Below are 23,989 nucleotides of genomic sequence, written 5' to 3' on the forward strand. Positions count from 1 at the left end.
AATTTTCTTAACTTAATATAATTACACTGGAAATAAAAATGAAAATGAGGAAATACAGCATAAAAAGACAAAAAGATACACAAGAAAAGAAAAAAAGGAAAATGAAAGATTTTCATTGTAAAGGACTCCATAAAGGAATCTTTAGTCTCTAGAAAATTGGAAAGCCCTTTTTGCTTGTTTGTTTGTTTTTTTTTTTTTTTTTTTAATGATTTCTTTGACAAATTTGTTTGTTCATTATTTTTTTAATTCAATTTGCAATGCAGTCACTTCAAGACAGTACAAAAATTTATTATTATAATAATAATAAGGAAGGTTAGAATGAAATAAGATGAGATATCCATAATCAGAGGAAAAGGTTTGACAATTGTTTTAAGGTAAATGATTGATCAAAGTTACTGGTATCTGTCTTGATGACACTGTTAAAATTTTATTTCACAGGCGTCACACCACGTGGTCCCTGATTGATAGCTCGCTTTCTTTCTTCCCTTTGTGTCCAAATTTCGAAAAGGCTTACAGGAATTAAGTTTAGTTAATTGGAATGTTGGTCGGAAAACAGCTATGAGCAGCGACTATCTTGCTTTTTGATCCTTCGACGATGATGTAAACAAACTCGAGTTTCTTCAGGCAAGTTCACAGCTCTTGCCACACCAAGTGACAGGGACTTAGAGGTGCCGTAAAAAAGTTCTTTACTGTTCCTTTTTTTACCGACGAACCAACATTTTGCATGAACGGACGAAAAAGTGATCAGAAAAAGCCAACACGACACTGTAAACGTTGCCTCAAATTGAGCCAATTCTCAACTGTATTGCAACTTTGCACAAAAGACCGTTTTTCGGTATGGCGCGCCTTTCCAGTCAACATTCAAACAACCTTAATTTACAATACATCCATTACATTTCTTTGTCATATTTTTAATTTCCTTTCTTTATATTTTTTTTTTTGCTTCGTTATTTTCCATTTTCCTTCTATATACTTGAAAATCTCTTCGTATTAATTCACATATATGTGTTTAGCTCATCTATTTTCTATTTTTTCTCTTCATTTTATATGCGTTCTATAATTTTTATATTTATTCCATATGTTTTTTTTTCGTTCCGAGTGGGATTTTTTATTTTCTTTCTAATTAGTATGCAAACGTCATCACATGACCGCTAGCACTATGTTTTTTCCATTCCGCCATTTTGGCTTTCGGCTACATGGAGGAAGAGCTATCGACTGCTTGTCGTGCGGCCGCGGATGCTTTAGAGATTTTAAGTAATTTGAGACCTGGTTTTACGAGAAATGTAATACCTCTGATGAATTCAACGGCAGTCTCTGTGAGTCAGCCGAACAACGGAGATCGTAAGGTAAACAACGAGGAACTTCAGTCGAACGAACGTGCTATTCAGTCCTCGACGTCGCCAGACTCTAACAGTTCTATCCAAGCTCGGCTTGCCACTCTCTTTCCGACAATTGGTTCGAACCGAGCTAGTGGGAAAAGCACTAGTAGAAGGCCAGCAAGGTCAAAGCAGACCATTAAGGCGACCAAAGGCCGCCCATCCAAGACACTTGTTTACACGGATCTAGTCCTTATTCCCAGTCCCAAGATCAACAAAGTACCTACACACACAACCCGACTTCAGTTAGAAGAGAGAGAACTTGTCTGCCACGAGTTTCCCTTCAGTTGACAAGAGCTGGGACGCACATTCCCTCAAAGCTGCTATATTGAATCGATTTCCAAAGCTTTTGCTATTTGAGTATGTCAAGGTGGGTAACTTTGTGTAGTGGTATAAGTAAGCTTAAGCATTGTTCTACGTTTAATGCATTAATGATAATATCATTGCTGTTCTGTTTATACATTTGGTGTGGCTGCACTATTTTTAAATACGCATCTATACTATTTTGCCAAAATTTTAACCACATAAGAGGATACCTGCAGTGACGCGAGTAATGGACTTCGAATTTTTTGCAGAATTTGTTGGGTTATTTTAGACTTGCTCTGGTACTGCCCCGCTCCCACCCATTTCTCCTTACTTGTGACATAAGCTTAACTTAACTACTCTTTCATTGAATTTACCCTTGACTTTTGCAAGAAGCGTGCAAGTAATGTGTGTTTTTCTTAACCTAGCCATACTATGGAAAGCTAACAACACCTAAGCTGGCTGAAGGCATAACTCTGGATGCAGAAAGAGTGACCAGGATGGCTGGTCAAGGAGCTGTTTATGTTAGATCACTGGTCCCTTTGGAATCTGAAGACGAGGGTGAAACCGAAGAGGAGCTAGAGAATTCAGTATTAGATGACAGTCCAAGGTGAACTTTTTCTTCTGAATTTTTGCATTGAACAAAATAAAAGCTGTATAGATTTCTTCTAGCTTTTTTGCCTCACTGCAAAGGTAGCTTCCCAATGCAGACGGATAACCTTATATATGATAGACTGGGTTCCCAGCTCATACTAGTGGGCATGACAATGGCTTTTGTTGGAAATATTATCCAGTTTGTATAGGTAATCACATGATTTCAAGTGCAATTTGGAATAAATACACACAAGTAAATTTTTTCAAAGACTAACAAAATTGCATGAGCCCATAGGGTGAGTGCAATTTGTGGTCTTTGAAAAAATTTACAAGTGCCTATTTATTCCAAATTGCACGAGAAAATCATGTGATTATCTAGTAATAATATACATGAAAAAATACGAGCTAGTTTCTCATAACTACGAAGAAGAGAAGCACGCGCAACACGTGCAAAAATAATTTATTCAAACCTTGCAAGTGACATTGACCTTGACATTGACCAGTCATTCTGAACAATCAGAATGTCTGGTTTGTTTCTTTCTTTGCACTGAATTAACCCTCTTCTGCACTGAATTAACTCTCTTCTGCACTGAATTAACTGAAAACTGCATTCATCTTAACCAATCAGAACTGAGAAATTTTTTCATGTATATCATTAGTCTCCAAATAGATTTTTGTATTTTTTTTATTTTAATGTTTGTTTATTTATTTGTTGGCTCAGATCTTTATTCAATCGTTTAGCAGGACAGGACATGAATTGATGTGGTATTTTGCAACTCCATGTGATTTTGGATATTTGTACAAAGATGAACCCTTCATAGTCTGTCACATCATTGCCACTTAGTTCACTTTGTTTTTTATGGTTTGTGACAAGTTATTATTTCCTTTTAGTGTTAGTGGACCACAAAGAAGCTCTGTGTTGCTTTCATTTGGGGAAAGTGATGGGAGGCCAGATGCAGCTGTGGTGCCCCACCCCTGCCAGGATGTTGCACAACCTTATTGTGTACCATTTCCAACTGAAGCAGAAACATCACATCAAAATACAGAGTTAAATGATATAGAGACAGCCAGCGACTCTGATATTGTTTATGTATCTGAACATGCACCTGTGTCTGTATCAGTACCTGTATCTCAGCTGCCACCAAAACGTATCATCCAAGTGCACAGGCTAAATATTAAGAAGGATTTGATTGACTTATTCCGAGATCCATTAATTATGAGTCAGGACATAGAGATAATTGTTATTAATGCTAGGGGAGTTGAAGAAGTGGGCAGAGGTGTTGGGTTGCTTAGAGATGTTTTCTCTCTTTTTTGGAAAGAAACATACGATTCCCTTTTTGTTGGAGAAAATGAGCGCATACCATTTGTAAGACATGACTATCAAAGGGATGAATGGGTTGCTGTTGGCAGAATTTTGGTGAAAGGATATTTAACCTGTCAATACCTACCAGTCCTTCTGTCTCAAACGTTCCTTGCTTGTCTTTTTTGGGGGGAATCTTCAGTAACTAGTGCTATGCTGACTCAATCCTTTAGAAATTACATTTCAGTAGATGAAAAATGTTTGATTGACAAGTGCCTCGCTGGTGACATGAAGTGGGATGATGAAGATGAAATGTCCCAGCTTTTAGAAGTTTTTAGTAACTATGACTGTCGAATTATGGTAAATTCCGAGAATGTTAGTCAAGTTATTGAAGAAATAGCCCATAAGGAGCTGCTGCAGAAGCCACAGTATATTACAGACTGCTGGAAGGATATAGTTTCTACACTTCTTCCTAGTTTTCCTGATTTTGCAGCAATTTCCAAAAGGTATGAATTGTTAATACCATCCACAAGCAAAATCCTTAGTTGCCTAGAGGCAAACCCTGAGAGTGATGGGGAAAGGGATACCCTTAAGTTTCTCAAACGGTATATTAAGGGCCTTGACACGCCTCAGAAATTATCAAAGTTTGTAAGGTTCATCAGTGGGTCTGAGTTAATGCTTTTTGATACAATCCAAGTAAATTTTACCAACTTATCTGGTTTGGGTCGCCAACCAATTGCCCACACTTGTAATACTGTATTGGAGCTATCCTCGACTTATCAGTCATTTCCTGAACTTAGAGAGGAGTTCAGTGCAATACTTGCATCAGATTATTGGGAAATGGATATTGTGTAATATGCCTTGTGACTTAAAGAAGACCATTGTGATGGCAAATGCAAGCTGATTTTAAACAGACTGATATCATTTTTGTAGTGAAATTGTGTTTTCTGCCTTGGATAGGTATTTACGGTTTTAAAACATTAAACAACTGTGCACAAATTATTTTCTGGTAAATCATACTGGGAAATCATTAGCTAATGGCTGATTTTAGTATCAAGCTTGCTATCTGTTCAAGTTGACATTTTCAAGTGAGCGCAGCTGTTTAGAACTATTTTGTTGAGATTCTTATGTATTTTTTTCCTTACTGTTGTAAAGGTTAAGTTGCATTAATTTTGTTGTACTATTCTGATCGATACAATTTAAAGGCAAATAATAAACTTCACACTGTTTGCGTTTTCAATCTGTCACAGTGGTACCTGTTTGATAGATGTTAATTGATCTTAATTCTAGGCCTTATTTTCACTCTCTGACGACGGATTTTAGGTTAGTTGAATGCTGGGAACACCTGTTTTAAAGATTGTTACCGCTAAAACGGCCTTACCTCAGCAAAGTTTCTTATATGTTGAACTGATTCCAAAGGATGTCCATGCATCTCAAATATTGAGTTCTACCATGTTCACCATCGTCATTCAAAGGGTGACAGGAGACTTCCAAGATATGCAGTTGTTGTGGTGTCAGCCGAACATCAACAGCTGGTATTGAGACCTGGTAATCGTCGACGTCTAACGGGATAGGTCCATCTAGATCAAACCCATACAATGGAATTTCATTTGGATGTAGAATACTCTCAACTCCAGAGTATCCAGAGTACATGTTTTCCAAAATCCCAGAGGCAAAAATTTGTAGAGGAGATAATTGATGTTCACTAGAGACAGGGTGATTGTTCCATTGACTAATGAAGTGTTGCAATGCCCTATTTATCCTTGGTATGTAGACGAAGTGCAATGAAAATAAATGTACTTCATTTAACGGGTCAAGAAGACCCATGTCTTCCATTCCACTAAAGATATTGCCAAAGTGACAAAGGACACCAGTGTAAACATCCTTGTGAGCGCGCTCAACACGGCAGTTGTGGACAGAGCTTCCCGTTATGATACTTCCTCTGTTTAGTCCTCTATTTTCCAACATGTATTTTGCCCCTCCAACATTTTCCAGTCCATGATCGCTTCTTACTCTTGAAGGTAAGCCAAACTCTTGTACTCCCTTGATGAAGAGCTCCAACACTGTAACTGCTCGGTTGTTATCAGTTAGGGTGGCATATACAATAACCCTTGAATACCCATCAACACAGCAGTGCACAACAAACCTGTACCTGGTGAGCTTGTGGTTTCCGTCTATGTGCTACAAAGCGTTTGGCGTTGGTACAGAGTACTTCCGACGGTAAACTGGAGTACTCCAGCGAGGTGCTGTCCCAAGCGGGTCTTGTCTACGAAGACAGTAACGAACCCTCCATCGCTGGATTCGAAATCCCCTGGCTCGGAGAGCTCCAAGCAATCTTCGTTGTCCAATGTTTGGAGTAATGCTTCTAATTTCTTTGACAGCGTCTTCAAGCTGAGAATCTGAAAAGAAGTTCTAGTTAACGTTTAATTACAAAGTTTGAAGTATCGTACATCATTGTGTGAGATGGGACTTAGGGGAACCTAAAATATTTTGACCAAGGGTATGGCTTCTAAGATTTATTTTATCCGAGATTATATCATCTTTATCCAAACACATTGATAATAAGCTTAAACCAAATAAGCTACTAGCATAGATGACCTCAGTCTGTAAATTACTGCGTACCTGACAATGCAGTCCAGTTTCCGCTGTCAGACAGACAGACAGACATCTATATTTATACAGGATAGCCCCTTCAGTGTAGTAAACACTGGTATCAACGGGGCTCCTGTAAGCCACCCAACCCACCCCAGGGGAGGACATCCATCACACAGTAATCTCGTGCGTGGGAAATTAACGTCTCCTGCCCCTAACCCTGCAGGAGACGGGACCTCCATTTATTCGTCCCTATCCGAGAAGACTAGAATATCTAACCAATTCTTGATGTTAAAGAAAGGAAGCATATTCTTCTCAGTTAATTTTTAAGACCCTGAGTGTTGGTCCGGCCGATATTGAACTCTCGACCTCCCGCACAGCAGTCCGGCGCTCTCCCAATTGAGCTAACCAGGCGGCGGTTATGTCATCATCCAAATTTAATTCCCGTCTTCTTCGACGTAAAGTACTCTCACTGATACCTAACAAACTAGCGATTTTTACCCAGGAGAAATGCAGTTCACGTAAGAATTCGATCTGTTCTCTTTCGATGACGATTACTGGTCTTCCTGCACTTATTTGTTTAGTGGTAGGACAAGCGAATGAATTTGATATCTTTGCTTCAACGGAATTTCTTTCCTCGTACTTTGTCATTGCACGAAAAACAAAGCGTACTTTTGTCAAAACAGCTTCCATTATTGTCTTGAAATCTTGAAGGACAGAGTCCTCACTTTGCCATACACTATGCAACAGCAACTGTAAAGTTAAACTTGCATCTTCCAGACGCACGTTAGCTTGTTCAAAGTAATCAACGGAGACATCTTGTGTGTTCAAATTCTTAATACCAATCAACAGGGTACGAAGAGACTCTACGAAGTTGTAAAGGCCTCTCTCGTTGCCATCTCTTAAAGTTTCATCCGTCATTTTGCTTTTGAAATTACCGGAAAATTGCTAGCGGTCATGTGATGACGTTTGCATACTAATTAGAAAGAAAATAAAAAATCCCACTCGGAACGAAAAAAAACATATGGAATAAATATAAAAAATATAGAACGCATATAAAATGAAGAGAAAAAATAGAAAATAGATGAGCTAAACACGTATATGTGAATTGATGCGAAGAGATTTTCAAGTATATAGAAGGAAAATGGAAAATAAAGAAGCAAAATAAAAAATATACAGAAAGGAAATAAAAAATATGACAAAGAAATGTAATGGATGTATTGTATACTAAGGTTGTTTGAATATTGACTGGAAAGGCGCGCCATATTTCGGCGCGAGAACAATTTTTTTACAATTTGTACACCCCCGCAATTTTTTAAAATTCTTTTCTTCTTTTCAAAAATGAGAATTAAAACCTTATCTTACCTTTTCAACGGCTTCCTTATTTTTTAAACTTTTGTAATGGCTGTTCGTTTCCCGCAAAGTGTGTTGAGTAGAGTATTGAGTTTAAATAAGCGCGCGTCTGAGCCCACGTTTCATACCGCGGGTTTCTAGCGCACGCGCAGACGTTTTTCATCCCTGTGTTCAATGGTAATTTTTTTACTTACTAGGCATGCGCTGCATTTAACTGAATCTTTCGGTAACGACGAAAAAGCTGAGAATAGGCGACAGGGCTGAATAACGTCTGCGCATGTGCGAGATGTCATTATAAAAAGATCAAAATTTCGGCGCGGACGTGATGGTGGTTGTACCCTCTTCAGTTGAATAACGACAATTAAAGAACTGAAAATCTTCCATTATTTTTGCATCTAAACACAAATATCTCCTTTTTATGCTTTGGAAATTGAAAATTTGAACAATCCGAGGTTTTTCCCCGAAGAAATGCCGAGAAATAGAGAAAACTTGTCGTTAACGCGGCAAATATTCTGAGCTTTGGAGACGCCCTTTGATTCAACCGCCACGACGCGTTCTTCGTTTCGATTTACACTTGTCTGCTTCATTTGAGAAAGAAGTGATGTTTGGGAGACATTGATGGCAACATGAGAGTTTGGAAAAGTGTCGCCAGAGGTGAGTATTACGATCTTAGTTTGTTTTGTAATCAAAAGGGCACCTTTCTTGCGCTAGTCGTAAGTTAATATTTATGTGAATACAAACGCTCTGTGTTGTCGTGAAACATGAATGGCCAGCACCTGCATCCACTCGTAAGCTGACTCGCAAAACTTAAAGCTAAAAAAAATGCTTTCTCGAGGAACGTATTGTTGGCTAGGTGTACCTACGTATTGTTGGCTCCGACGAAGGGCTAACGCCCGAAACGTCAGCTTTTGTAATCGTTACGGTGGCCAATTTACAATTTCAACTTTGTTGATATATCCAAATTATTTCGTTACTCCCACCGACGCAGCCCCAAACAGTTTCTTTCGAAACTATCAGCCTTTATTACGTATACCTATACCCCTGTACAGTACTTTTTTTAACTAAGTTTGCTTATCTTACTCGATCGATAAATTCTATTATTTAAATGAGACACATGTCACTGTTCCTAAATTATGAGGTATGTTGTTAATTGTCTTCAACCATAAAAGCAATTCAATAACTATTTTTTAAATAGTAATGAAGTGCAGGGTGATGTGGAGGGAGTGTTTCATCAGAGAATCATTTTATTTTAGATTTACGTGACTATCATACCTGCAGGTGCCCTCTTGTTGCAGTGCCTCCTCAGAGTTATTTACTTTTAATTAGTTAATACATTACAAACAAATTACATGTGTTATACTACAGAAATAGTAAGTTTGTGGGAAGTTGTTTACCTGAAGATGTCATTTCCTTATTTTGTAGTGTTTTGGCCATGCTTTGTGAAGCACTCTCCTAAGAAAATTCATACCAAAACATCACCATGTCACTTATTAGGACAATTTTTATAATTAGAAATTGATTCTTATAATATTATTTTATGTTCATGTACCTGTCTGCCATCAGATGATTGAGTACTGGTTGGAGAAGATGTAGATGCCTTAGTGTTTCTCTGAAAAGTAAGGAGCAGATACAACAACAACAACAACCTTTACAACCTTTATTTATTTATTCTAATTTCTAATGACTATTTTAACAAATTGGACATGCCCACAGGTAGCTAGCTAATCTAGGTGGGTCATGTCTTAACTAAGAAAAAAAGTTGGTTTACAAGTTTACAGAAATCAGGAAATTAATTAGAGAGAATAAGTATACAGGTTTACAGAAATCGGGAAGTTAAATAAAAAGAGTAGGTATAAAAACAAAGATACTACAAAAATAGTACAATTAAGGCTATACTTGTTATTCTAGAAATACATTAAAAACCTTAAGAAAATTTGACCTTTTGAATGATGTTTCGTATGTCGAGATAGGAGTCTTCCGAAGACAGAATATTGAAAAGTACTCTTTTAATTTTTCTCTTTAAGTCATGTTTTGGGAGATTCCTTAATGTAAGAGGAGTCTCAATCCAAATTTTTGTTCCAATTCTAGAAAACGAGTTCAATTGAATAGAGAGCCTAGAGCTTTGTGTGTAGAAGTTGTGCGAAGCAGAGGATCGGATATTATAGGGGTGAATATTAGAAATGTCTTGAAACAGGTCTCGAATACTTCTAGGTGCATTTTTGTGTCTAATATCAAACATCAGGTTAGCTGTAAGCTCATAATAAGAAAATTGTAGCGGTAAAATAACAGCATTGGAAAATAGAGGAATTGCATGCTGATTGCAGTCAGAAAAATAGATAAAACGTAGAGCTCGTTTTTGCAGCTTTAGAAGCTTATCAAGATATGTTTTACATGCCTGGCCCAAACTATTAGCCCATAGCTTAGATAAGGTGCAACAAGAGATCTATAGATATTTATAGGAGTGTGTTTTGGAACAAAATGCTGTAGTTTAGATATTAGACCAATGGTTTGACTTATTTTAAGTTTTATATGATCAATATGATGTTTCCAAGTTAGATGATTATCAATTAGTATCCCTAAGTATTTTATAAATTCCTTACATTCTGAAGCTACATTTTTATTCTGCTCGTTATCAAACATCATAATTTTAGGTTGATAAGTAAATTTTCTTTGAGCAGGTGAAAATATGACGAAATTAGATTTTCTTAAATTCAGTGTCAATTTATGTAGCAGATACATGATAAAATATTTTGGTATTGTTCTGGAACGATTTTTTGTGATAACAAAGTAGCAATTATGCAGTCTGGTTTTTTGGTGGGCCAAATTGGCAAATAAACAAACAAACAAAATATGGCTCCAGCCTATTTTATGTGTGTGTGAATTGTGCGAGACTGGTATTTCATTTTCAGGGGCATCAAATATTGAGTGCTTTTGCAATTATATCTATAATTATCTCAGTGTTGCTTAAACAACATTAGGCAAAAATAAGCACTGCACTTACTTGTACTGGTGAAACATAATCTGGTTCATTGAAGAAAACAGTATCAGCAATTGTAGAACACTTGTTGCACCATCGGGTTCCGGGCCGGTAAGTGGGGACATTAGCTCCAACCCGATCAAATAGACGGTAGAACCGCCACGGGACTTTTCTCTTCGACAGCTCTTTGGAGTGCTCCAAGATTGGACACGAGCAATATTCATTGGCTTCCCGAGTTGCTCTAATCCAATGCCGAGTGCAAGCCCAGCAATTTAAACTTCCGTCCACAAACCGAGCAATGGCCTCGTCAAACCGCCTCAATCGACCTTGGCATATTTCTCCAGCTCGTGCTCGCTTAATAAACCACCGAGTCCGCTCATTTGCCTTTGCATGGGAACTAAAGAACAATAGGATGGACGTCGATAACATCCAAAACACCGCCTAAGATGTCATCTGCTAAGTCTTCGCTAAATCTATCGTGTTAACGCGCTGTTTTCACTAAGTGTACAACCTTTAAACCTCAGTGTACACAAGCGTATGTGCTGGTCAATGAAAGAGGGAACTAGCGTAAAGATTTCTTTCTACCGTTTTCAGTTTGGCGCTACCTTTTCACCAAAAACCGGGCGCTATACGAAACTTTTTAAAAACGCCGCCATTTTTTCGAAGTCTATGGTGCCCAGGCCATTGGCGCTAGCGCGAGCCAAGAGATCTCGCACATGCGCAGACGTTATCCAGCCCTTTTCTTTGCACCGTTAACTTTTCTTACATATCTTTGTAATAAAAGATAAAAGCCCTCAATACACTGCGCCAACTCTAGAGGAAAATAGCACAGATAGTGCGGGTACGTGTTAAGTAAATAAAAGGATCGCTCCATTGACGGCATGTTTGTTTCTTGTAATCCCTGTGCGCGGGCTGAATTGCATCAGCAAAAGCTCGCGCAAAAACTGTGTTCAGCCACCTTAAGTAACAAAGCTTCCCCTGTTATTAGGGACAGATCAAGAATTTCGAGAATCTCGACCGAGAAGTACCCCTTTTTAAAGACACAAGAAAGATCCCTAAACAAAACATCTCTCGAAGCCAAAAACACAAGACTATAAAAGTTTATGGCGCAAAGCGCCTTGCGATAAGGAGGAACATCGCTGGGTATTTGGTACGGGAGCAGAGCGCGCAAAAAAAATTAAAGAGCCTGTGCTGCTCCGAAACTATGGAACGAACTACCGCTGGATATTAGGAGCGCAGGAACAGTAAATATTTTTAAAGCTAAACTTAAGACTCACCTTTTTCGTAGTGCATTTTTATAGCTTTTTTAGCCATTCTAAGTTTACTTTTAATTGTTTCTTAAAATTATTGTAAGTCTATTTTAATGGTAATTTTTAATCTTGTAATGCGCATTTGAACATTTTATGGAATTTGCGCACTATAAATTTTAATATTATTATTATTATTATTATTATTATTATTATTATGCAATCTTCATTTTTAGGTTTAACACTTTTTTTAAGTGGTGTATTAACGGTACATTCCCGATTATTTTAGGCCCTTTACTGGTGCGGCCCGTTAGTTTCTGTACAAACATGGCATACAAAAAGATATATGTAAACAATGATTACAAAAGCAATGCATATATATACAGTTAATATTAATAATACTGAGACTAACTCATCTATCAGGGCATTTGCTTTACAAAACACATCTAAAAGTGTGAACGAAAACAAATGACCGAACGTGCATTTCTCTAAATAGCACTGAATAACTTGTCTGCATAAAAGAATGTAGCGAAATTTGAAAGAAGAAAGCTTTACAGGCCAATTATTATTACAACAGCAGCTTAACATTCTTTGTGTCGGAAGTTAACCTCAGGCAACTCGTAAACACAACTAACACCAACACATCTTACCTTAACTTAATATGACGGAGCGTGAAGACTGCAGAATGAAAAATGTGAATTTTCAAATGTTGAGGACTGTCAAGAATGTAGTCCGAACGGTAGCTGCATTGAATGCCGTACGATCTTGATAAGAAGCCAGCGAAACTGCGTCACGAGCAAAATATGTCTACTCTACGAATTTAGCTAAGGAGACTTAGCTACGAATGTAGTTCGACCAAGCTACGAATATAATATGATTAAGCCACAAATATCGCACCACTAAGCCACGAGTGTAGTCAAGTCTAAGCTACGGTTGAATGTGGTACGACAAAGCTACGAATATAATACAACTAAGCTACGAATATAGCACGACTAAGCTACGAATATAGCACGACTAAGCTACGAATATATAAAGCACGACTAAGCCACGAATATAGCACGACTAAGCCCCGAATATACTCACGTCTAAGGCTACGAATGTAGTACGACAAAGCTAAGTATATAATACGACTAAGTTACGAATAAAGTACGAATAAGCCACGAACAAAAGACGATCAAGCTTCTAAATGATGCAGTCTCACCAAGCCATCTATACAGCCTCTTGAAAAATTTCTAATACCCGACCAAGGTGCTCCGAACTATTACCCGCTCAGCGACTCCAGCAGGTGCCCCAAAAAAGCTTGAGAAAGAAAATGCTGTTTGTTTTCATAGTCACCACATAAAAAGAGAGAGGGAAAGATGAGACTTTGCTAACTACGTGTTCTTATATCAAACACTTCTTTAAATTTAATCATCTCTGATCTTGACCACGACAGCCTTCTGCAGAACACCGCAATTGTCATTTCTCATGGCGATCTTGATATATCCCTCATCTCCCCAAGCTTTTGACCAAGAATTCTTAATCAGCCAATAGGGTTCATCCTTTTCAACTCCATATCCGACAGCTAAGGCCGCGTGATCCAATGCATGAGCTGAAAACGAGGATAAGAAACTCATCAAATTGGCCACCTTCACTGGTTAGGATGAATCGTACCTCGTCAATGAAATCCTTTAACTATTTACTCCTTAACATCAGTATGCATATTCTCTATACTGTTCTTCATACACGTTCTAAGGTGCTGACAAGGAGTTTTTTTTAACAATCGAGAGCTTTTTAAGGTGGTTATCATTTTCTTTCTATTCTTGTGACTTATATATATAGATTTAGCCAAGCTTAAAAGCGGAGCTCGCATTTTTTCCCGGCACGTCTCAAGGGCGCAACGCCTTGTCCCGGCCAGGACTGGAACCCCGGTCGTCCGACTCGGAGCCTAGTGCACTGACCACCGGACTACTAGAAAAAGCCGTGGCATTGACGTGCCCACTGTACAGTTGACCGCGCATGCTAAAAGTAGCACCTTGTACGGACTCCCGTACGGTCATAAGTTCAAATTTTTTTGGCTTGATGGGTTACTACTACCAATTTGTATAATTATGGGGCTACGATCTGCGAGCTCCGCTAATATTTGAATCAATGGGTATATTGTAAGAAGAAATTAGATGCTAGTCACGCCTAAGGGTCAAAGAGTTAAAAAACCTCCACGCAGCCTTTAAATTACAATACGTGTAAATTACTTACTGCAGTCAGAGTCATAATAAATTCCTGATCCGTAGAATTTAAAAGTCTTTGGCTGGGTGTTGATGAGGATACTAACGGGACCGTATATAGCAATGGCCTGCTTCAACTCCTGCTTGTTCCCTTTGGTAATGTTCATGTAAAAATCCAGCTTAGCACCTGTTGTGGTATTTTTAAAGTGGCAGAAGCCCTCCTAAAAAATACGATAGAAAATAAAGTGAGTCTTCGAAACAGGAGAAGGGAGATTAGTGATTGGTAGAATCTATCCGCTCTGCTTTCACTCCTGACCATTTAAAACGAATTTGATTCATTGGATGATTGCAGTTGCGCATCCAGACCGTGAGCTAAGTGGGGGGGGGGGAGGGGGGGGCTGTTTTTTCGTCAGTGTACACCTACCGGCTTTTCTTCCTTCTGCGATTCTTTTTCAACATAAAATATGGGGGGGGGGTGTGTAGGCACCCCGGGCCCCTCCCCCTAAATCCACCATTGAGTGTAAAAAACGTAGTCCTTATTTTAGTAAAATAAGTTCTTGACAGTTGGGATATTAACAGGAAGAGCAGAACACAATAAGTATACTCCTAAAATTGTTTGATGAAGTTTCTTCAATCTTTTTACCTGAGCCAAATATTTTCCATAACTGTCCACCATGTTTAATGACCCACTGCATTGCTCGATGTGGATATCCTCCCTTACACCCTCGGTTACCAAACCCCCACGAACAGTCTATAAGTTGCTGTTCAGACAGGTTTAGGAGGGTTCCAGTCTACAATAATATCATATTCGATAAGGAAATTATGTACGATATGTGACATCAAAAGTCTTTCACCGTCCTGGCGACAGAATTGGCCAAAAAGGGTTAGGACGTGCCCCTCCTCTACAGTCAAAACTTTTTTACTACATCTCTCAATTAGTACGTGCGCTATAATTGGTCCATATTGGGCCATATTTCACCATACGGCCAGCTAATTCTAAGGTTTGAAGTCTTCCCCCTCTACTCGGACCCAGAGCGGACATAACAATGACCTACTTAACTTCGCTTTCTCGGTCTGTACTGTGAGTTACGGAACCTCTTATTTTCTGCTCGGATTTATGGCCTGCGTGCTTCGCGCCTTGGTTTCAAGTCCGCGGGGAAAAAAGTCTATCCGTAACTTACAGTACGACCTCGGATAGTAAGTGATGTCTCCTACAACAAATTCAAGCTAATTCACTCTCATAAGGTCCTCAAATTTGTGTCCGCTGTGCGTCGTATCCGATGAAAAACCTCAGAAAATGATAAAAAGTAGTTTCAAGGTACTCATCATCAGCCTAAAACACAAACTGAAACAAACCGGAGTAGAATCCAATTAGTCTGACAAGCGCCATGTTCTAAGGGGACGGTGCTAACTGTCCACGATGCCAGCAACAATTAATATTAAAGCGCTGTGACATCTTTTTGTTCACAAACCTTGATAAAATAGGCCCCTTCCATGGCACCAGTAACAGAGTATGCATAACACGAGCCACAAATCCCTTGACTTCTTACCGGATTTACTGCACCTGGTGAAACAGTAGAACATTTTTCAGTAAAGTTCACTGACAGGGCTCTAAGTGTTTAATCAATAATTTTACTCATTTGTTTTCCATAGTACCACTAAGTGCTTAATATGAATCCCACCCGATCTGGAATTTTCAAGAATTGCTTTCTGAACAATTCTTTAAGCCTCGCCTATCAGTTTTTGCTTCTTGATGGAAACCAGAAGGCTGACTAATTCACTAAGGTAAGAGTGACGTCTGTGTTTTTTTTTATTAATTTTGGCGACTACTCTGTTTGTTTGTATTTATCTATTATAAGAGTTCTTTCCTCTCACCCGATTTTTCCCCATTAACGGTATCAGGTAGGGTTTTGACATTGGTACCCTCCGGTATTTCAAATCTCTTCCCGCCATTCAGTGCATCAGGTTCTTTATCCGTCAGTAGTCCTTTCTTCTGTCTGATCTCTTCTTCAGTCATGTCGGCCATGTGATTTGCTTTGAGTCTATAGCCAAGGTTTTGACGGTTTCTGGACTTGATAAACCTGTTGATCGAGTTGGTCAAGATCAGTGATCTGTTTACATATCACATTGTAGTTAAAAACCTCCAAGAAGCTAAAGTTAAACGTGTAGCAGTTCGTTTTAAGGCAAATCAGGGAATTCGGAAGAAATACAGACACTACTATAAGATTTTATGTTTAAATCTTAAAAGGTCTTTTTTATTTCAGGAAAAAAAATAGGGTGATTTCCTAGGTACAAATAAAAAAAATTGTGATCTGGTTCTCACTTCTGGCACATATCGAAAACGCTTAGACTGTGGCCGTGTAGACTTCGTATCTCTATACACGCCCATTGTCTCCCTATATGTTTCAATTATTACCGTTGCAAGGACCATACTGTAGTTCGGACCAAATAACGCAATCTTCAGATAAGATCACTGTTAAGAATAAAAGTTTTCTTTCTCTTTGCCTGGTCCACCTGAACTGGTTGTGGCTAGTACAAACGGAAGATAAAGTCCTCTCACGCAAGTAAACTCGTCGAATTGGCGCCCAACACCCCTCTACGTTTTACACACGTTCCGTGTCGATAATGAAAAATGGGATGAATGGCGAGACATGGCGGGAAGATGAGAGACCCTGGGAACGAGGTCGTGGCAGAGGCAGCTCTCTCAGTTCTCCTTATTAACGACCTACAATTACCAGCGAGACAGTCTGACCGCCAAGGTAGGTTCCCAATCACTGAAGTGAATGCATAAACAACGGAGTCACACAAGATCTTAAATAAAGATTAATAAGTTGTTGGTTGCCATGCCGACCCACCTCAAGTTATGTCTGTAGATGTCTTTCCGTGACTCATGCTCTCGCTTTGAGATATAAATCTTCTTATATCTCGCCTTGAAAGATTGAAATAAAGTATTCCCCACGTCTTCATAGTGGCGCATAACATCTTTGTAATCAGACTTCTGGTCCACATTTCTGAACGCTCCCGTACTCTTGGGAGCTGGTGACGGTCGAGTCTGCTTCTTGTCCTCAAGAGACTGCTGGAGGTTTGAGGTGGGTTCTGTGGGCTCAAATGTGTCTCTGTTAACCGTCGGCATTTTGTTTAAGGAATCTAACAGCTACTGCAAAGGATCGGCTCCCATGCGAGAGGGAGGTATGACTAAATTTGACAGGTGGGACAGGGTATACGGAGATCCTGATGTACTGTGCGGCATGAATTCCACAATAGGATTGATCTCACCAAGGGACTTCTCCAGTTTCTCGTGGGAAAAATCAAAGCATTGGAGATCTGGATAAATGATTAAAATCACTCAAAACTTGATCTGTCTCGCAAATTACGGAAGCCGAAAAGGGACAATCCAAAAATATTTTTTAAATCCCGAAAATTATTTCAAATCGCAATATTTATTTTAAACTCACTGTCGGAAAGTTTGACAAATCCAAAGATATTTTGCAAATCCAAAAATAACATTTCGAAATCCAAAAAAAATTTTTAAAACTCCGAAAATATTTTGTTAATCCAAAAAAATATTTTGAAATCCAAAAAAATTTTTTCAAAATCCGAAAATATTTTGCGAATCCAAAAAAATATTTTGAAATCCAAGAAAATTTTTTCAAAATCCGAAAATATTTTGCAAATCCAAAAAAATATTTTGAAATCCAAAAAACTTTTGTGTTAAATGGGAACACTAAGAACTGTAGTACAATCGAATCAGCGCGCGTGGCGCAAGCTGAAAGCAATCAAGACAACTTAACGATCGAGACAGTGAAAAAAGTAGCTGTACATCTACAAAGGCGAACGATTAAAAAAAGACGCAATCCCTGATGTGCGTACCCATTTTAAACAAACTGAGACATTTCTGTAAACACACTGTAGTTCCTGTCACCCACAAGGAATTAAGAGACTTCATAAAAGGGGAGACCCTTAGACTTCTAAGAACAAAGTCCTCTCAAACAATATTTGAGGAGAAAATTACAAATGAAGCGCATTTGCTAAAGAGAGGCTACCTAGAGGACCCCATTAGCACAACCCTCTCAGAAGTGAATTAAAAAACAGTAAATTAGCTCTTCAACAGAAACAAAAGACGAATCAACGAATCTTGCCTTTTGTGTTACACAATACCAACCATCAGTGTCAAACCTAAAGCAAATTCTCATGAGACACACAACCACTACTCAACGAAATATACAAAAATCCGTTTCTCGTATCTTACAAAATAGGACGGTCGCCCAAAGACATACTCAATGGGGCCAAACTTTGAATAGGCTACTCTAAACACGCGCTGGGGAGTCGTGTAGGCCTGTCAGCCACATTTTACAATAATTTCTCGTCTAACTATTTCCCGAACAGTGTGTTCTGAATGAAGGTGGTTTCTCCTTTGTAACCCATAGTGACGTAGCCTTCTCTTCAAAGTCCTCACGTTCATTGAAATCCCATGGTATTCTGCCAGAAAGTGAACAATGCCTCGTAACGAAATCCCTTATTAAAGTAACGTTCTATAGCCAATCTTTCGTCTCTCGAGCTGGACAACACACTTTCCTCTTCACGCCATTTTAGTGTGCCACAACAACGGCAGAATGTTTCATTGTTCCCATATTCTCTTCCACATTTATGACAGAACATGTTCTATCTTCGTTCCTTCGCCATTTTGTATGCGGGATCATGCGGGATATGGCAAGAAAACACCGGTGTAACGCTGGGTGACTGCTGGCGCAAATAGCACGTGACAAAATATTTTTTTGGATTTCCAAAATATTTTCGGATTTTGAAAAAATTTTTTTGGATTTCAAAATATTTTTTTGGATTCGCAAAATATTTTCCGATTTCGAAAAAATTTTTTTGGATTTCTAAATGTTTTTTTTGGCTTTGCAAAATATCTTTGGATTTGTCAAACTTTTCGACAGTGAGTTTAAAATGAATATTGCGATTTGAAATATTTTTCGGGATTTGAAAAATATTTTTGGATTTTCCCTTTTCGGCTTCCGTACAAAAATTATACATATCGATACACTCATAGTAGGAGTAATGAATCATTATGCCAAGGAAATATCAAAACAAACGCCGTGACTAGTCCTGAAAACTAGCGCCTCTCTTTCGACTAATCGTATTTCAAACTTAATAATATACATGAAAAAATTACTTAGTTCTGATTGGTTAAGATGAATGCAGTTTTCAATTAATTCATTGCAGAAGAGAGTTAATTCAGTGCAGAAGAGAGTTAGGCCCTGTTTACAAGCAAGGAGGGTAACTCTTGTGCTAGGGTTACCCTAGCAGGCGGGTCAAAGATAGCCCGGGTTTACAAGCAAAATTTCACAGGTAGGGTTACCCTACCACCCGGGACAACTAACCTATGCTTGGTAACCGCACGCATTGTTATCAATGTCCAAAGGGTCTGGAAACAAGTAAAAAGTTGTCCTGGGTAGGCGAGTTATCCCCAGCAGAGCGTTTACAAGGCAGCTAGGGTTACCCTAGCGCTAAGGTAACCTTAGTGCTCAGCTAGGGTTACCCTAGTGCTAGGATAACCCTAGCTGCCTTGTAAACACGTCGATGAAAAAAAAGAAGAAATGTGGGAGCGTTAGGGTAACCCTCCTGCCAGGGTAACCCTAGCTTTAGGGTTACCCTACCTGCTTGTAAACAGGGCCTTAATTCAGTGCAAAGAAAGAAACAAACCAGACATTCTGATTGGTCAGAATGACTGGTCAATGTCAATGTCAAGGTCAATGTCAAGGTCAATGTCATTTGCAGGGTTTGAATAAATTATTTTTACTCGAGGAGCGCGCGCTTTTCTTCTGCGTAGTTATGAGAAGCTACCTCGTATTTTTTCATGTATATTATTAATAGATAATCACATGATTTTCTCGTGCAGGGGCACTTCAAATTACAATACTTGTAAATTACTTACTGCAGTCAGAGTCATAATAATTTCCTGATCCGTAGAATCTAAAAGTCTTTGGTTGGGTGTTGATGAATTTCTCTATTAGCTCGAAATTTTTTTTTTTTTTCAGGAAAAAAACAGGCTGATTTCCTAGTTACTAATCAAAATAATTTGTCATCTGGTTCTCGCCTATCGAAAACGCTTAGACTGTAGCTATGAGACTTCGTATCTCTATACACTCCCATTGTCTCCCTATCTGTTTCAACTTCTACTGTTGCAAGGACCATACTGTAGTTCGCACCAAATAACACACTCTTCAGGTAAGATCCCTGCTGAAAATAAAAGTTTTCCTTCCCTCAGTGCCTGGTCCACCTGAACTGGTTCTGGCTAATGCAAACGGAAGATAAAGTCCTCTCACGCGAGTAAACTTGTTTTCGAAATTTCAAAGGAAACATTATTCAAACTTCTTGAGGGTATCAGTTGTTGTTTAGGAATTTCAAGCGATTCAATTAAATTTAAAAAGATATATATACAGTATGCTTATGCTAATTATTTTTAATTTGGCCTTTCCCTCTTTTCTTTAGGCTTAATATATTCATGATCAGGTGTTGGTATATCTATTCGCCTTTGGCTCGTGATTCACAAACTCTTTCCTAGAAGAATCTTTTCCCAGAGAGGGAAAGGGGTGGAGTTGGAATGCCATTCCATCTCATGGTTACCTTCCGCAATTCATCAGCCTTCCCTGACAATCCGCTGGTACCCAGTTTATTTATACTCCTCGGCCTTAGTGGAGAGAGGAACAGTGGGAGTAAAGTGCTCTGCCCACGAAGACAATGTAGTGAAAGACCCAGTCATTTATCAGGCCCAAAGCCATATTTAGAAATCAAGATGTTAAGAATAGAGAAAAAGGTTCTCGGGCTCTAACCCGGTCTATTTTGTTTTTATAGCTCAGTGATAGTTTTATTGTATAACTTTTTACAATTTTTGAAACCACCACCTTGAGAAAAAAAAGTAGTTTAGCTTTGCATGCCCGTTAATTAAGTTACCCCGCGGGCCTTGAAAAACGGAACCCAGGTCTCGAGTTCGATCGGACCGCTTGACCTACAGTCCACGCGCACAAAACATGACGAATAATTCAATTTTCAGACATACCTATGACACGTGATTGCGCCTTTCGTTGCTTCTATGCCTTAGAAATTTCTGGAAGAATCAAACATTGAATGCGTGTTCAATTCCAACTTATTTTTTCATCAAAAATCACCTTGGGTACGCAATTGACATACACTCCGCGTAAGAAATATCTCAGAACCTGCAATGACTCGAAATGATCAATTTTATTTTAAGTGTTGACCGCACCAATAAATTTTAACAGCTAGTAGAGCAAACTCATTCACACGTTTTCCTCATTAACATTATAATTTTCATTTTTCGTTTACTTCAGTCTCATTTGAAACAAAGCTAAACAGATTGAAACAACGAACCCGTTCTACCTTGAGAATTTTTTTATCATGGGTAGTGTTTTTTTCTTAGATGTGAGCAAGAAAGAAACACGGAATTACTGAGAAATTGTTCCCTGGCCTTCTGATGTTCCTCGATCTGATGATTTGCATAAATAAAGTTTTCGTGATCAAAAGTCTATGGCTTGTGCACGATCTGTTGAACTCTTTATTGTTCTTATCGAACGACTAACATGTGTCACTTCCTTCTCTTCTAAAAACCTTATGTATTCTTAACTCAGGAATGTCTTTCTATATGATATGGATGCAAATAAAAGTTCAATTTTTTCTCCACCTTACCTTCCCTTCTAGCGATCGTATTTTTTATAAATTGACTTTCAAAGCCTCAATAGATATTCAACTGTCACAATTTACGAATTCATTAAAAGCAAAGTGCGTTTCTAATTGTCTCCTTTACATTGCTTGTCTTACTTCATTTATCTTCCAGCAGTATATAAACGGATTTAACGTCGAATTAAAGAAAATGACGATAACTGTTATTTCCCATATGACAAGCACATACGGGTGATATGTTTTAATATAGAGAATCATAATTTCCAGTATACTATATGGCGCATAACAAGCCACTAACCCTACCTGTAAGCACAGTGAGAGTGCTGTACACCGCCTTTTTGTATCGCGGCGCAATGTTCAATGAATTTGGTTGGCCTACTTGATCGAGCACTTGAGTCTGATGATGACGGAGAGCATGAAAAATCTTTGCGTACGCACCAATTGTGATTACAGGGCAAGATGGTACATAGATACGACCAAACCAAAAGGTTATATTGTGTTCTAAAATGAGGCATAAAGCAACGAAAATAGATAGAACCCAAAATGTGGCCACAACGACATACATGCGCTTCAAAGTTACAACATGTCAATATCTCAGCCCCAATAACAGAGCGGGAAGTGTGTCCACGCTTATGGCTGTCATTGTCGACAGAGATACTGTGCATAATGTATAGCTTGCTGCGTAGAGAGCATAGACAAGGTATGGACAGATCTAGAGACTCCAATGTTCGTAAGCTATGGACATTCAGTAGCTAACATAGAGAGACTGGCTAACAACACCAACCAATAGATCAGTTGTGGCCAGAGAGCGATACAAGAGTTTGGACGGTGGATGAATCGAAGAAACTCTTCGAAGGGAAACAAGGATAAGAGAATTCCCAAGGAATGTTGTGAAGATGAAGAAAATTCCGACCACTGAGAGAGTTATTGATTGTTCTCGTAATCCATCTTCCTGGACTCCTTTACAGATTATCCGTATGGCTATTTATATTAGTTTTGTTGTTATGTATTACTATTAATGCCATTAAATTGTAATAAATAAATAAATAAATAAATAGATGTCTTAATCTGTGTTCCAGTTCCCGTTAAATTTGTCATCGCCATCGTTTTTCGGTCGCTTTGCGTCTCTCGCAGGCTATGATCTGACCACAACGGAAGATACTGATTTCGTCTTTAGAGCACCCACAATGCCACGATCGCTTAAACTTTACTAGTACGTGTTTATCAATTTAAAGTCTGCAGTCAAACTGTCGGCGATGTTAATTTTTTTCAGGACTTTTCCCTCGTATGAATCTTCAGAAAGACAAATACATAAAGACATCTGTGTAATTTACATTTCCTAGCGCAACAAATTATCCGTCTCTACCTAGATGAACTTTTGCAACTAGAACAGTTACTAGGGTAATTAAATGTTTTGTGTCAAATTTATTTCTGTGCAGTTGAGTATTGCTTTTAAAGTTTTTCCGCGTTTCACTCTCTGTTTTTGGATCTTCCTTTTTTCATTCTCTATATACTCTTCTCTTTTATGTCGGAATATTCCTGGTAATTTTCCCCAATGATTATCTGCAAAAGTTAATATATTTAGAACTGTGATCCCATTTTTTCTCAGATGCGCGTTTGACGATATCTATTTAGAACATAGCTAGCAGAGTCGCGCAATCAAATTCATTATACGTAAGCGTGCTCAAAATCCCGATAGTGCACGCTGATAGCGTCAGCAAATCCGACTTCGCCAGAAATTTTTTTTTTTCGCGCGAGCGGCCATTGTTAGCGCGGAGAAATATAATATATTTCGCGAAAATAATGAATACAAACAGAAACTCGGCCTACTAGTCCGAAAACGAAGACAATGTTTCAACCGTTTCCCTTGGGCTAGAGTTCTTAAATGAGGCAGAAAAAGAGAAAAACAAAGGAAAAGGAGACCCGGCATCAGCGCCGTCACGATTCGGTTCAAATGATATTGTTGTCCCGGCGTTTCTCGCGTCGGATTTTCATGCACAATTCCACCGGCTATGTTCTAAAACAATTGGTTCATGCTTTCAGCTGTGCACTATCGAGGTATGGAGCACGTGGGAAGTTTGGAGAGCACTCAAGAAGCTAGAGTTTCCCTCGGCTATCGCCTCGGGCAACTCTTACGCTTCTTTCGTGCTCTCCAAACTTCCCGCGTGCTCCATAACTCGATAGTGCGCGCTAAAGCATGAACCAATTGTTAAATAAGATATGGAATTATTTTGATACAAATCCAACTGTTATCTATACCGTAAGGCAGGTGATCGAGTTTTCGTCGTTGCAATAAAAGGTTTGAGTTAGGTACCGATTAGCATTAGAACTAATATACTGAG

The 23,989-nt window shown here is 38.7% G+C and overlaps 2 protein-coding genes, 1 long non-coding RNA gene and 2 pseudogenes across 3 annotated transcripts; 3 read left to right on the forward strand and 2 right to left on the reverse strand.

Annotated features, from left to right (window-relative positions):
* Nucleotides 1–1,020: 1,020 nt before the first annotated feature.
* LOC148717596 (uncharacterized) lies at nucleotides 1,021–1,764 on the forward strand (annotated as a pseudogene).
* Nucleotides 1,765–2,154: 390 nt separating this feature from the next.
* On the forward strand, nucleotides 2,155–4,813 carry LOC148717597 (uncharacterized). The gene is made up of 2 exons (XM_088742859.1): nucleotides 2,155–2,289; nucleotides 3,165–4,813. The coding sequence occupies exons 1-2, from the start codon at nucleotides 2,180–2,182 to the stop codon at nucleotides 4,426–4,428; spliced, it is 1,374 nt and encodes a 457-aa protein (XP_088598985.1). The 5' UTR covers nucleotides 2,155–2,179; the 3' UTR covers nucleotides 4,429–4,813.
* LOC148717598 (uncharacterized) lies at nucleotides 4,683–11,155 on the reverse strand. Its single transcript, XM_088742866.1, has 4 exons — nucleotides 10,520–11,155; nucleotides 9,068–9,127; nucleotides 8,913–8,970; nucleotides 4,683–5,972 (listed from the first exon to the last, which is right to left on the reverse strand). The coding sequence occupies exons 1-4, from the start codon at nucleotides 10,922–10,924 to the stop codon at nucleotides 5,755–5,757; spliced, it is 741 nt and encodes a 246-aa protein (XP_088598992.1). The 5' UTR covers nucleotides 10,925–11,155; the 3' UTR covers nucleotides 4,683–5,754.
* On the forward strand, nucleotides 7,880–10,371 carry LOC148717599 (uncharacterized). The gene is made up of 2 exons (XR_015994569.1): nucleotides 7,880–8,172; nucleotides 9,082–10,371. It is a non-coding gene; the product is annotated as an uncharacterized LOC148717599 (long non-coding RNA).
* A 1,510-nt stretch (nucleotides 11,156–12,665) lies between the features above and the next one.
* Nucleotides 12,666–22,312, reverse strand: LOC148717600 (cathepsin L-like peptidase; annotated as a pseudogene).
* Nucleotides 22,313–23,989: the final 1,677 nt, after the last annotated feature.

The sequence above is a fragment of the Stylophora pistillata genome, chromosome 13 (genome assembly GCF_964205215.1).
Source record: "Stylophora pistillata chromosome 13, jaStyPist1.2, whole genome shotgun sequence".
NCBI lineage: Eukaryota > Metazoa > Cnidaria > Anthozoa > Scleractinia > Pocilloporidae > Stylophora > Stylophora pistillata.